The 15,000-nt window shown below is 50.3% G+C and overlaps 1 protein-coding gene across 3 annotated transcripts in view; it reads left to right on the forward strand.

Annotated features, from left to right (window-relative positions):
- LOC135248760 (voltage-dependent P/Q-type calcium channel subunit alpha-1A-like) overlaps nucleotides 1–15,000 on the forward strand; it is a 152,303-nt gene that overhangs the window by 58,071 nt on the left and 79,232 nt on the right. For all 3 annotated transcript variants that reach the window (XM_064323670.1, XM_064323671.1, XM_064323672.1), the window contains exons 4-5: nucleotides 8,485–8,591; nucleotides 8,877–9,016. In XM_064323670.1, the coding sequence (XP_064179740.1) occupies nucleotides 8,485–8,591; nucleotides 8,877–9,016 (247 nt within the window). The remainder of the gene's footprint in view (nucleotides 1–8,484; nucleotides 8,592–8,876; nucleotides 9,017–15,000) is intronic.

Raw genomic sequence — 15,000 nt, forward strand, 5'->3', positions numbered from 1 at the left:
TGTGTGCACGTGAGTGTGTGAGTGTGTGTGTGTGTGTGTGTGTGTGTGTGTGGCACAGCGCATTGTGTTCTGCCAGTAACCTACTTTTAGTGAGCCCACTCACTGCTGAAGAGTAAAAACACTGTATTCCTCCTGCTCCCCCGCTTCGCATCTCCCTGGTCTTTTCCCTCTCCTCTTTTCTCTCTCCCTCTCTCCCCCCTTCTCTGTCTGTCTGTCTCTGTCTCTCTTTCTCCCTCACTCTCTCCGTCTCTCAGTAGACATGCTGATGCTGCACCACTCCCCTCTGCTGAATTAAGATTGTATGATGGAGAGATGGATGATTGATGCACAGGTTTTGCGAGAGAGAGAGAGAGAGAGAGAGATAAGAGAATGAGAGGAAGGGAAAGAGAAACAGACGGTGGCAGAGGGAAGATGAGAGAATTAAAGAACAAGGAGGAAGAGAATGGAAATAAAGAACTGAAAGATGAGGAAAGTGAAATGTTTTGAGGTGCAAAACGAGAGAAGGGTGTGAAAAGAGAGAGGATATAAAACAGACACGTGTGTAACTCACGGAGTTCTGGAGAGACGGGAAACCAAGAGAGAGGGAAAAATGCTGGGGGAGAAAGAGGAATGGAAAAATAAGAGGGGAAAGGGAGGAAAGTAAGAGAGGAGGGGAAGAAGTGATCGGGGCTGGGTAATGAGGGTTATGTAGACAGGTCTAAACTGCAGGATGAGAGAGAGAGAGAGAGAGAGAGAGAGGGAGAGAGAGAGAGCAGGGGCCTGGACAGCCTGTTATCCATCACATCAGCAACTGTCTCTCTTGCTCTTCTGTCTCTGTCTCCCTCGCTCTCTCCCTCCCTCTCTCTCTCTCTCTCTCTCTCTGCCACATTCTCTAACAGGTTTAAAAAAAGAAAATTTGCGCCCATCGCGGGGCTTTGTGTGTCCAATTCCCGCCCTAGTTTGGAACGTTGAATTGGTACTCCGACCGCGTGCATGGAGCAGCCGCACTGTGCGGGACACACAGGCGTCTTACCTGAGTGCCGAAAAAACGTCTCAGCTGCCTGTTTCGCTCTACCCGCCATCGCCAAATCGTACCGATCGCCCAGGGGGGTCGCCAGGTGAACTTGGGCCAGCCGAACCCACCCATACCCTGGGCCGTGCAGTTTCCGCTCACGCTTTGCCCCCTGTGCTGGTTTATCGGGAGAGACACTGTTCTCCTGTGCTGGGTTTACTGCTTCTGTTGGGGGGGAAATTGGCCAGGCATCAATCGACCCCCCCCCCACCCCACCCCACCCCCCCTTGCCTCCTCTCTTCCCCTGCTTCCCCTGGCCCCGCCCACTCCCATCGCTCACAAACAGACTTCAAGAGAAACCCGGGGGGGTATTTCGAGTAGCAGGATTACTGAGTTACCGGCGCTGAGTAAAACCCGAAACAGCTCTGTGTACTTCAGCATTTATCCAGCTAACTCTGTAATCCTCCTTTGTGAAGCACCCCCCAGCATCGCTGTCAGCTCTGCAAGGTGCTTAAGCATTTGCCTGAAGGGGAAACCAATGGGTTAGAAGAAATTGGTTGGGAAAGCATTCATATTCACATAGGCTGTGTGTGTGTGTGTCTGTGTGTCTTCATTTGGGTGTGTTTGTGTGCGTGTGTCTGTGTGTGCTTGTGTGTGTATTTACTGTATATTTATAAATTTATACATGTATATTTTTTCTGAGTTTGATAAGCACCTGCAAAGAGGTGTGTGGTGCACCTGCACCCCTGGCCCACAGAGGCTCACATTAATCACAGCGCCCACCAGTGGCAGGGAGGGCACATTGGCTGCTGAAATCAGGAGGCCAGTGCAAAAAGAAGCGGAGTGAAGAGGTGGTGGAGAGGGAAAATGGTGGAACGCTGGTCCTGGCACAGTACGGGCCCATGCATGTTTAAAAACCGAAAATGAGTCATAGAGAGAAGGAGAGACAGAGAGAGAGAGAGAACAGGCACACTCTTTTATGTGCCACAGAGCTATTTATAGAGCTGCACATAGAGAGGAAGGAGGAATGTATAATTGAAGGTTTTTTTTACAGTGCAGATTACAGGGGTGTACTCATATTTGTCGAGTCCCCTCTCCGCTGGGCTGGGGTCCTTAGGAGAGAGCGGACCTCGCACCCCCCCCCCCCCCCTTCGCTGGGCGAGGTGCATCCAGAGCGCTGTCTGACCCACATACTGCACACGGAGTGGGTCCAATCTGCCGTCTGTACGGACAGCACAGTCTCTCATACAGACTGCAGCCACGCGTCTGATACCGGAGACTGGGTTCAAAAAGTGTGTGCATGTGCGTATGTGCGTGTGTGTGTGTGCGTGCGCGTGCGCGTGTGTATGTGCGTGTGTGTCTGCGTGTGTGTGCGTGTGTGTGTGTGTGCTTGTGTATGTGCGTGTGTGTGTCTGCGAGTGTGTGCGTGCGAGTGTGTGCGTGTGTATGTGCGTGTGTGTGTCTGCGTGTGCGTGTGCGCGCTTCCTTATGTTGCAGATTGTGTGTCACAGCGCGGTGCACCTGCTGTCTTGCATGGTCTTGTGGATCGAGCTGCTTTGCGTCACGTTGGTGCTTTTTTATAGCACTCTGTCCTCGCTGACGTCCCTGCTCCAATGGCTGTAAATGGGACACATTCACTAAAAGCACAGCGAGCTGTTTAAGTGATATCAGCAGAGAGAGAGAGATGGTTTTAGAAACTAGAAACTAGGCAGCTCCTTGACTGCACTTCCTCAACTGAACTGTCTGTCTCATTCGTCTCGTCTCTCTTGCTCCATTGAAAAGGCACATTCTAGCACTAGTCTTTGGGTAGATAAGATGGTGAGCACGCTCAGGAATCTTCAGGATGGGAGTTTGTGAGTCTGTTCTGTTAATCGCTCATGTGAGGCTTGTGTTCTCCCAGTGAAAACACTGCTCTGTAGCTGCAGTTTGCAAACATGATTTTAAAGTGAAAAATATGAGCTCCCCGGGGTACAGGGCCCTGCTGCTTAGTAAAATAAATAGTATGGTGCGCTTGGACTGTAACCCGGAACGCTGTCGTCATATCAGCACTACTCCCATCTACTGCGTGGGTGTGTCCACATTCTCCCTCCCTCACACACTCACACACAGTCAGACACACACACACTCGAGCTCACACACACACACGCATGCATGCACACACTCAGGCACACACAAACACACACACACGCTCATGCACACACACACATACACACCCACTTAGGCACACACGCACACACACACAAACACACTGACATACACACACACGTGCACACACACACACACACACATACTCAGACACACACACACCCACACACACGTACACATACAGACTCAGACACTCACTCACACACACACACATACTCAGACACACACACACACACCCACACACACACACATACAGACTCAGACACTCACACACGCACACTTGGGCTCACACACACACACACACTGCTCCCTCAGGCCTTTGTTTCAGAGTGAGAGAGGGAGGCAGGCTAATTGAATGGAGCCCAACGTGCTAATGTGTGGTAATGGCTGGGAGAGTGTGGCCCCCTGGAGCGGCCCTGGGAGCCATGGCTGAGCCGGGCCCCTGAGAGCCCGTTAGCGCTTCAGTGCCCTGTCCCTGCATGCCAGGCCTGGCCTGCCTCGCTCCCCGCTGGAACCCGGCCCACCGCAGGGCGCACTGGGGGCAGGGGAGACTGCAGCTCCACGAGCAGGGCTGTCACACACAAAACCTCCCACTGGCACTCTGACACTCTCAGCGGTGTCCACGACGATGGTGACGCACCTGCTCTCAGTCATCTCCATGGTGATGGTGACACACCTGCTCTCAGTAATCTCCATGGTGATGGTGAACACCTGCTCTTAGTAATCACCATGGTGATTGTGACACACCTGCTCTCAGTAATCTCCATGGTGATGGTGACACACCTGCTCTTAGTAATCTCCATGGTGATGGTGACACACCTGCTCTTAGTAATCTCCATGGTGATGGTGACACACCTGCTCTCAGTAATCTCCATGGTGATGGTGACACACCTGCTCTCAGTAATCTCCATGGTGATGGTGACACACCTGCTCTCAGTAATCTCCATGGTAATGGTGACACACCTGCTCTTAGTAATCTCCATGGTGATGGTGACACACCTGCTCTTAGTAATCTCCATGGTGATGGTGACACACCTGCTCTCAGTAATCTCCATGGTGATGGTGACACACCTGCTCTCAGTAATCTCCACGGTGATGGTGACACACTTGCTCTCAGTTATCTCTACGGTGATGGTGACACACTTGCTCTCAGTTATCTCTACGGTGATGGTGACACATTTGCTCTCAGTTATCTCTACGGTGATGGTGACACAGCTGCTTTCAGTAATCTTTATGGTGATTGTTGGACACCTTCTGTCTGTAATCTCCTCAGCGATGTGTAACACCTGCTCTCAGTAATCTCCATGGCGACTGTGACAAACAAACTTTCACTAATCTCCATGGTGATTGTGACACACCTACTCTCAGTAATCTCCATGACGACTGTGACAAACCTTTTCTCAGTAATCTCCATGGTGATGGTGACACACCTGCTCTCAGTAATCTCCATGGTGATGGTGACACACCTGCTCTTAGTAATCTCCATGGTGATGGTGACACACCTGCTCTTAGTAATCTCCATGGTGATGGTGACACACCTGCTCTCAGTAATCTCCATGGTGATGGTGACACACCTGCTCTCAGTAATCTCCATGGTGATGGTGACACACCTGCTCTTAGTAATCTCCACAGTAATGGTGACACATTTGCTCTCAGTTATCTCTGTGGTGATGGTGACACAGCTGCTTTCAGTAATCTTTATGGTGATTGTTGGACACCTTCTGTCTGTAATCTCCTCAGCGATGTGTAACACCTGCTCTCAGTAATCTCCATGGCGACTGTGACAAACAAACTCTCACTAATCTCCATGGTGATTGTGACACACCTACTCTCAGTAATCTCCATGACGACTGTGACAAACCTTTTCTCAGTAATCTCCATGGTGATTGTGACACCTGCTCTCAGTAATTTCCATGGTGTTTGTGACACACCTGCTCTCAGTAATCTCCATGGTGTTTGTGACACACCTGCTCTCCGTAATCTCCATGGTGATTGTTAGCATACTGACTTTCTGTAATCTCCTATATGGCTGTGACGCAGGGTGATTCAGAGTAATCCCATTTGGGATTGTAACACACAGGTTGTCAGTGATCTTGACTCTGATTGTAACTCTTCATTGTGATGCGTTCTTTTTCGGAAATCTCTGTGGTGTTTGTGGCAGTTGCTCCCAGTAATCTCCGTGTGTGTGTGTAGGGGGAGGGGTAGTGGTGACACACTTGTTTCAGTGATGGCGTGGACGAGCCTGGTGCCGGTGCTATGCTGTACTGTTCTAAGCGTTAATCACTGTGTGTAAAAATACATTCCCTGGCATAAAAGGGGCCTGTGTTTCAAAGCTACTGAAAAGAGCAAGAGAGAGGAAGAGAAGGAAGAAGAGAACATGATATTGACACCGGTATGGCTGATGTCGTTTACCTGTATTGGACTGGCAGAGTTTTTTTTTTGAGTATTGAGGATTAATACATTGCTGAGGATAAGCCCATAACTATTGCTTTAGTGCCAAGATACATTCGTAAGTGCAGTCATCTATGTCTACACATGTTTATCCCTTTCTGTAATGGGGTGCAAAATAGGTGCTACACATACATCAGTGTGCAAGGGTATGGTAGTGAGGTAGTGTGTGTGTGTGTGTGCGTGCATGTGTATGTGCGAGAGAGAGTGTGTGTGTGAGAGAGAGAGAGAGAGAGAGAGAGAGAGCGGAAATGTATGTGTTTTTACTGGATTTTGAAGAGGGATTGTATACATGTATGTGTGTGTATGTGGGTGTGGTTGTGAGAATATTCCCTTTCTGTAACAGTGGGGGAGGGAGCGAGAGAGAAGTAAGAGAGGGGGAGTAGAGAGAGAGGGAGGGAGGGAGGGAGGGAGGGAGGGAGGAAGAGGAGCTGTATCTGCGAGCGGACCCCTCTGTCTCGGCCCTGTCAGTGAATAAGCGCACGGTGCTCTCTCTCTTCCCTCTCTCGCCCCTCCCACGGCCATTTTAATTAGGCAGAGAGGAAGGGGCTGGCACACAGGGCCAGGGCCGCCTCGTTATTTCCCCTTATTATACTAATACACCTTTTATTCTGCTGATGTAGAGATTCACCCCCTCCTCCTCCGGCTCTCTCTCCACCGCCACGCCGTCCAACTTTGACTGGAGTTTCAGCGCCCCCCCCCCCCCAACCCTCAATTCAATCTGGCCTTAGTGTTTCTCTTTCTGCTGTTATTTGCCAAAACCACCGCAGTGCCGTTGTACCATAGACGTCCGCGTCAGTTCGCATATACGTTTATGAACTCTCCCCTTCCTTCTTTTCCCTGCCCTCCCTCTCTCCCCCACTCTCTCTCTCTCTCTCTCTCTCCATCTCATTCTCCAAATTGAACTGTGAATTATTAAGGGTCCATTATGACTTGGAGGCTGTTATAGCACCCTGATTGAATATCATTTTCCAGTAATGCACTGCCCTGTGTTATATAAGCAGAAGATTATGGGGTAAGGGCGTGCTTCTTTTCCAGAGACGGGTTTGGGATAGACGTGGGGGCAGCGGAAGGACCCCTTTTCTCAGCAGACCAGGCACAGGCTGTCCTTTAAGCTGCTACAGGGACTTTTCCATGCTGGGTCAGGAAGATATTGGTAATGCTTCTAATTCTGGTAGTGCTGGTCAGTGTTGGTCAAATTGCAAATCAAATGAAATATGTTTGTACAGAATTTCACGAATCATTTGTCGAAGTAGGCGTTACATCCTAAAATTCTCCCGCAAAAGCAAGGAGTAACCCCAGAAACAACTGGAAGAAACCATAGAGTGACTCAAGAGGGATGACGGTCCTCCTCTGGGTGTTTGTGTGTGTGTGTGTGTGTGTGTGTGTGTTTGAGAAAGACAGAGGAAAGGGTTCTTTGGCCTGGTTCCTGAGACCTCTCTCCTATTGGCTGTAGAGCTGACCAGCTCCCAGCTCCCATTGGTCCAAATTGCCATGTCTGCTCCAATCACCTGAGAGGGACGGGAGGCGGCTCGCTCCGACACTGTCTTGCGGCCACTCACAAGCATCAGCAGTAGTTATGCTTTATGTAAACATGTGCAGAGTAGCTAATTGGCTAATGATCGCTCCATTAAAGGCATGTGGACGCTGTCTGAGTCATTTAGCCTTCCGTTATGCTGAACCCTAAAGCACACATTATTTCACCCTGAATTCACACTCGTTATACTGATGCGTCCACCAAGCAGCTGTCTTTGCAAGTATTCATCTGTGTGTGTGTGCGTGTGTGTGCGTGTGTGTGTGTCTGTGTGTTTAACGCAGCTGATCGCCAAGCTAAAAAACACTAATAGTCCAAGTCATTTTCCTTGTGGCTGAGTTGGTGTCTTGTGTCTTTGCTTGGATGTTTGAATGTGAGGGACAAATGGCCGTGTCGCTGGTTTTGTAATGACATCAGCTGAACTCGTTTATAGTCATAGGCCGGCTCCTAATGGCCAGCTCATTCATAAGCTCATCTGATGGGGGCACTGAGGCCAGTCATCCTTCTACTGCATTCCCTCTCTTCTTCTTTTATCTTCACCATCTCTCCCTCAGCATAAAGCAGCGGGTGCCCTGCTTCTTCTGTGGTGCCGCCTGATCAGGCCGGTTCTCTTTATGCTCGTTGGCTGAGGCGAGGTCACATGGTGTCAGGGGGCTGATGCCGTGCTGTGACGCTCCTGTCCCTCTCAGACCGGGCCTGGGCCGTGTCAGGTGCAGACACACGGACGGTGGGCCCAGGCCCAGCGCCGGCAGCTGTGTGTGTGTGTGTGTGTGTGTGTGTGTGTGTGTGTGTGGCAGCTCATTCTCCCTCCCCGTCTCTGTGCGGCTGTGCCCGGGCCCTGCGTTACCAAACACCCAGCACATGGGAGCCTGCCGCGGGGGCTGCATTGCATGAACCAGCCGACCAGGCCTTGCAGCAGAACCACAGACCCGTGGGGGGCTCAAGCAAAGGCTTGATGCAGTGTTGAACTGGAGGCCTGTAGGTAAATGGCGAGCCAAGATGGCCTGTTGCCACCACTGATATTTACAGACAAGGCATTTAGCACATGCTCTTGTCCAATATGACTTACACAGCTTACATTCTTTACATGTAATGCATTCATTCAGCCGGATACTTACTGAAGCAATTTAGGTTTCGTTCCATGCTCAAGAGTACAATGGGAGTGTCCCACCTGAGAATCAAACCTGCAACCTCAGAGTTACTAGGCCAGTTCCCAGACCATTATGCTATCTTACCATCGCTATGGCATTATAATGTGTCCACGTGGTGGCGCTGTGCTGGAACAGAGTGCGAGGTCAGTTAGGGTGGCGCTGTGTGTGTCTGTGTGTCTCTGTGAGGCGACTCTTTCCTTGACCTGCGGCTCCCACTCCATTTGAGTACATGATCCTGACCACCATCATCGCTAACTGCATCGTCCTGGCTCTGGAGCAACACCTGCCCGACATGGACAAGACACCCATGTCCGAGCGACTGGTGAGTCACTGACAAACGCGTGTAAGCATACACGCACGCACACACGCACACACATGCACACACACGCACACATAAACAAAAACGCATACACACACGCAAACACGCGTACACGCTCACACATAGCCGTGCGCATATGAACACACACGTACACGTACACATGCTCAGCCTAACATACTCTGTGTTGTGCACACACTCATATATATTTTGCGTGTTTATGCGCGTACGTTTGCCTGCCTGCGTGTACCTGTCTGTGTGTCCGTGTAATCCGGTGCGTCTGTCCGGCAGGACGACACAGAGCCCTACTTCATCGCCATCTTCTGCTTCGAGGCGGGCATCAAGATCCTGGCGCTGGGCTTCGCCTTCCACAAGGGCTCCTACCTGCGCAACGGCTGGAACGTCATGGACTTTGTGGTGGTTCTGACCGGGTGAGTCCTACGCGCCATGCCCTGCCTGCACACACACACACACACACACACACACACACACACACACACACACACACACACACACACACACACACACACACACACCACTCACGCACACCACACACACACACACACACACACACACACACACACACACACACACACACACACACACACACACACACACACTCACACTCACACACACACACACATGCGTGCACACACACACACACACACTGCACTCACACTCCAACACACAACACTCACACACACACACCACACACACACACACACACAAACTCCATCACATACAGCTCTCCCACTCACGCATGGACACATCACGCACTACACACACCACACTGCACTCCACACACACACACGCAGCGCACACACACACAGCACGCACACTACGACACACACGTGTGCACGCCACCGACACCACAGCTCACACGCCACACACACACACAACACAACACACACACCAACACGTGCAACAATAACACACACAAACCACACACACACACATAACCAACACATACACTCACCACACACACACACACACACACACACACACACACACACACACACACTCGTTCGCTCCCTCTCATATGCAGACATACACTCACACGTACATTACATTCCCGCAGTCACAATATGTGCACTAGCCAAACTCCACAGGTGATGGAAGGGCGTGTTTGTGTGTGGATTCCGCTCTAAAGCTGTGCTATGCTGAGGTGAGTGAATGCGTGAGGAGGTAAAGCGGTGATGTCATGGGTGATGTAATGGGGACTCGGTGGGCGGGAGGGTTAGTGCGTGGGGGTGGAGCCTGGCTTGGGCTCCGCCAGAGCTGCAGGAGACTAGGAAATATACGCGTCAGCCAGTGTCATAAGGTGAGAGTGCAGTGTCCCACATAGTGAGGTGAATATTATCTGTGGTTGTGTGTGTGTGTGTGTGTGTGTGTGTGTGTGTGTGATCTCTGTGAGGTGAATATTTATCTGTCTGTGTGTGTGTGTTTGTGTGTGAGTGATCTCTGTGAGGTGAATATTTATCTGTCTGTGTGTGTGTGTGTTGTGTGTGGTGTTGGAGGCTTGGAGTGATCCGTGTGTGTTGCTGTGTGGAGGTTCATATCACTTTTGGTATCTGGTAGGATGCATGTGTGATGTTTGGATGTGAGATAGACGAGGGAAAATGTGTGGTGGAGGGGTGCTTATCCGCGTGGGTTCAGTGAGGCTGCATATGTGTGCCCTGTTTGATGTGCACATACAGATATGTTGGCTGAAGAGAGGCTCTTGGAGGAAACTCATAATATCAACCACTTAAATGCTGGATGAGTGAGGGCAGAGAAAGAGAAATTACTGAGGAAGAGATGAGAGGAGGAGGAAGAGGGAGAGAGAGGGAGGGAGGGAGGGAGAGAGAGGGTGCAGCACTGACACAATCTCATTTTCCCATTGATTCCTGGTGGTATTGGCCCATCTCTGTCACTGTGATTTAACGCTGGCACGCAACACAGAGGACCTGTCACAGGAGCAGTGTGAAACCCACATCAGCACTCAAACATGGCATGGCCACAGGTCACATGTACACATGTGTCTTTACTGTTTATATGTGAGTCTGAGCTGTGGTGGCCGTGTGGACACACGTACACACACACACACTCTCTCTCTCTCTCTCACAAAAACACACACTCATGCACACACATACACACACACACACTCATACACACACACACCACACACGCACACGCACACACAACACACATACACACACTCTCTTTCTCTCTCACAAAAACACACACTCATGCACACACATATACACACACTCATACACACTCACAAGCACACACACACACACACACATACACACACTCTCTTTCTCACACACACTCATACACACAGACACACACACACACACTCACATGCACACACGCCCACACACACACACGCACACAGCGGAGTGCAGTGTTCCAGGGTGCGGGTGCTGTGTGAGATTAGAGAGGCCTCGCTCTCTTCCCTCTCTCTCTCCTTAATGAGCAGAGCGACACACAGAGAGACACGCGCACCATCAAAGCTGAGCTGCAGGGGGCAGCAGCCAGGGCAACACCCAAATGTCACTGCACTGAGAGGGGGGGGAGAGAGAGGTGAGACAGAGGGAGGGACAGAGAGTGAGGTGGAGAGGGGAAGGAGGGGGGGAGAGGGGTTTTGAGGGGGAGCGCGAGCGGTGGGAAGAGAGTGGGAGGAATAAAAGGAGGAGTGGAATGAAAGATGAGGAGAAGTAAATAAAGACAGAGAGATTAGAGAGAAGGGGAGGCTGTGTGGAGAGGAAAGAGGGAGGAGGCCGGAGAGGGAAAGAGGAGGCCGGTTGGGAGAAAAAGCACCGATTGAGGGAGAGTACAGCGTGATGAAGCAGGGAGGAGGAGATGGAGGGAAGGAGCAAGACGAGGAGAGAGAAACATGGTGAGTGAAGATCGGGACGAGAGAATGTGGGAGGCGGACTGTGAGGGGTCTCCAGGCTCACCCATGATGCTTTCACACCCTCGGACTGTGCTACAGCGCTACCACCACTGCCTTAATGTCCCCCACTCTAACCCACAGCTCTTACTGTCTCACTCATTCACTCACTCACTCTCACACCCACAGCACTCACTGTCTCACTCATTCACTCATTCACTCACTCACTCTCACACCCACAGCCACTTCACATCAACCTCACGTCACTCACCGCCACTCACTTCACTCACTCACTCTCAAACCCACAGCACTCACTGTTTCACTCATTCACTCACTCACTCTCACACCCCCACAGCTCTTACTGTATCACTGTCTCACTCACTCTCACACCCACAGCCCTCACTGTCTCACTCACTCACTCTCACACACCCACAGCCCTCACTGTCTCACTCACTCACTCTCACACACCCACAGCCCTCACTGTCTCACTCACTCACTCACTCACTCACAAACCCACAGCACTCACTGTATCACCATCTCACTCACTCTCAAACCCACAGCACTCACTGTTTCACTCACTCACTCTCACACACACAGCCTCACTGTCTCACTCATTCACTCACTCACTCTCACACCCACAGCACTCACTGTCTCACTCACTCACTCTCTCTCACCCACAGCCGTCACTGTCTCACTCACTCTCACACACCCACAGCCCTCACTGTCTCACTCACTCACTCACTCACTCACTCTCACACACTGAATCACTCACTCACTCCCTCACTCTCACACACTGAATCACTCACTCACTCATAGGGGGATCCATTAGACAGCTGAAGAGCGCTGTGTGTTGGCGGGAGAGAAAGTGTGTGTACAGGATGATTGTAGGACTGTCCCGGTTTTAAGTGGGTCAGCCTTAGTGAGGGTGCAGTAGAGCGCTCCTCTCCAGAAATGTGGGGTCAACCGCTGCTCCAGCAGTCCTGGGAGGACTGACAGAGAGAGAGAGAGAGAGAGAGAGAGAGGCATCAGTGTGTGTATGCATATATGTGTGTGTGTGAAAGAGAAAATGAGAGTGAGAGAGACTTGGAGAAGAGCAAGGGGAGACAAATTTGGGGTGGTGGTACTTTATGTGCTATCTTATGAGGTTGTGAAAATGTTATGAAGTGTTATGGAGACTGAACAGTACCAGGAGGCAGACACTGCTGCTCCCTTGTGTGGACTGGTGTGTGCACTGGCTTGGGTGCTGAGAGTTATCTGTGGTTCTGAACAACAGTGTTTGGCTGGACGCTGTTCATGGTGCTGAACGACAGCCCTTGCCTGGACGGTGCTGTCCGTGGTGCTGAACTGTGGCCCTTACGGCTGGGTGCTGTCCGTGGTGCTGAACGACAGCCCTTGCCTGGACGCTGTCCATGGTGCTGAGCGGTGGCCCTTACGGCTGGGTGCTGTCCGTGGTGCTGCGTGACATCCCTCCTGGTGCTGGAGATGCCTTGGGTGGTGTGTAATGTGAGTCGTGACTGAGCAGACTGCTGCCGCTCCGCCAGACTGCATGACTTCACTGCTGGCACACATGCAGCGAGCAGGCCGGAGAAGGGAGGGAGAGAGAAGAGAGAGAGGAGAGAGAGAGAGAGAGAGAGAGAGAGAGAGGGGAGAGAAAGGAGAGAGAATTTCAAAAAGAGACAGAGCAGAGAGGAAGATTTACCTTTATTGGCACAATTCAGACCTGAATCATGTTCAGGCAATCACATATCATATGGCCTCAGATGAAGCACTGCACGAAACACACTGCATGATCCAAGCATGTAGCCATCGTTCTCCTCCTTACTCAACAAAAAGTATGAGAGAGAGAGAGAGGGAGAGAGAGAGAGGTTACGATATACACACACACGCTCGCGAGGATTCCACATGGCAGGTGTTATTACATGTTATTACATGTGCACGTATTCACTGGCAGTAGACCTGTGATTTGCATGTTCATGGCCAGCGTTCAGTCCGTCGTCCTTCTGCGGTCTCTCGTGTGTCAGGCCCAGGGTCGGCCGTTGAGTATGCTGCTTTTTGAGCCTGCTCAGCTTCACCGCTTCATGCATCAGTAAGAGCAGACGATGACCGCTCCATTAACTCGCTTCCTCGGTCTGAACTGGCGGCCGATTTGAAGGTGACAACAAAAGCCAGCGGGGCCCCGTGGCTCTCCGGGGCCCGGGGGTTGGCCACCCCTCGGTGTGGCCATTTGGACCTCTGAGTGCTGTTTGGTGTCCTGCAAAGCGTGCACTAGGCAGTGTGCGCTGTGCCTGGTTCCAGAATACCCCCACGGCCCCATCGCAATGATGAGGCTGCGCTCTGATTGGCCTTCACTGAAGCTGTTATATTACAATTGATTAGGTCGTTTATGTTATGTGACAGCAATATCCTAAACTGTCATATTCAAATAGGCTTATATGTTTGGCACCTAAATATATGCGTGAGCCGTGTGCGAAAACATAATCTGTTAGAGAAGCCCCTGGCAGGTTTAACCCGCTGAAGCACAGGCTCAGTCCTCAGGCCCAAAAGTATGAACCACTTTGGCATACATGGCAGTGTAGCATAGTGAGTAAGGAACTGGGCTTGTAACCGAAAGGTCATAGGTTCGATTCCTGGGTAGGCCACTGCCGTTGTACCCTTGAGCAAGGGACTTAACCGAAATTGCTTCAGTATATATCCAGCTGTATAAATGGATACAATGTAAAAATGCTATGTAAATGTTGTGTAAGTCGCTCTGGAAAAGAGTGTCTGCTAAATGCCTGTAATGTAATGCGTTTTAGGTTTTAGAATTAGGAGTTTCCCATATGACCTTGGCATATGATTTTGCTTCACCAAACAAACATGATTCAACCATTAATCAATTCATTAAGCCTTATGTTTTATAAATCAGGAAAGAGAACATCTATTTATTTTAAGCTTTTGTGCTTTTGTTTATGTAGTTTTTTGTCAACAGAACATGGACATGAATGTTCAACGGTGTGTGAGCAATACTGATGACCATATATAGAGAATGCATGTGTAAACCCTGGACACCACCGAGAATTTCAAAAATGCTATCCTCACATCATAATGGTTTACAAACAATAATGATAACATTGAAGAGTGAAATGTGAACCTTATTCATTCATTCCAGAGGAAACTTGTCATCCCTGCTCTTAGTGGTGGAAGGTTTACTCACAGTTTACAAGAGTAGTGTCCGGTTATGTAGGAAAGGTTGCGAGCCAAAATGGCATGTACCGGCTGTCAATAGTAACGTGATGCCTCTGTTTCAATGAATAATTAATGAATAATGAACAGTTCCCTCCGAAATAGCATGGGTACTTGTGGCGGGGAATCACGGAAGTTGGTTGAGCGTAACCACAAAGATTGTGCCGTGGTTGCATGGGAAAAGGAAGAGAACTTTAGCCTTGTTTTAAATAAATTTAATTATTCAATTAGACCGTGCTTAAATAAATAATCATCCTGAAAAAATGTATTAGGAATGCCTAAATGGTATGATGTGGTTTATTCATTGACAATTTC

Source organism: Anguilla rostrata, chromosome 2 (assembly GCF_018555375.3).
Source record: "Anguilla rostrata isolate EN2019 chromosome 2, ASM1855537v3, whole genome shotgun sequence".
NCBI lineage: Eukaryota > Metazoa > Chordata > Actinopteri > Anguilliformes > Anguillidae > Anguilla > Anguilla rostrata.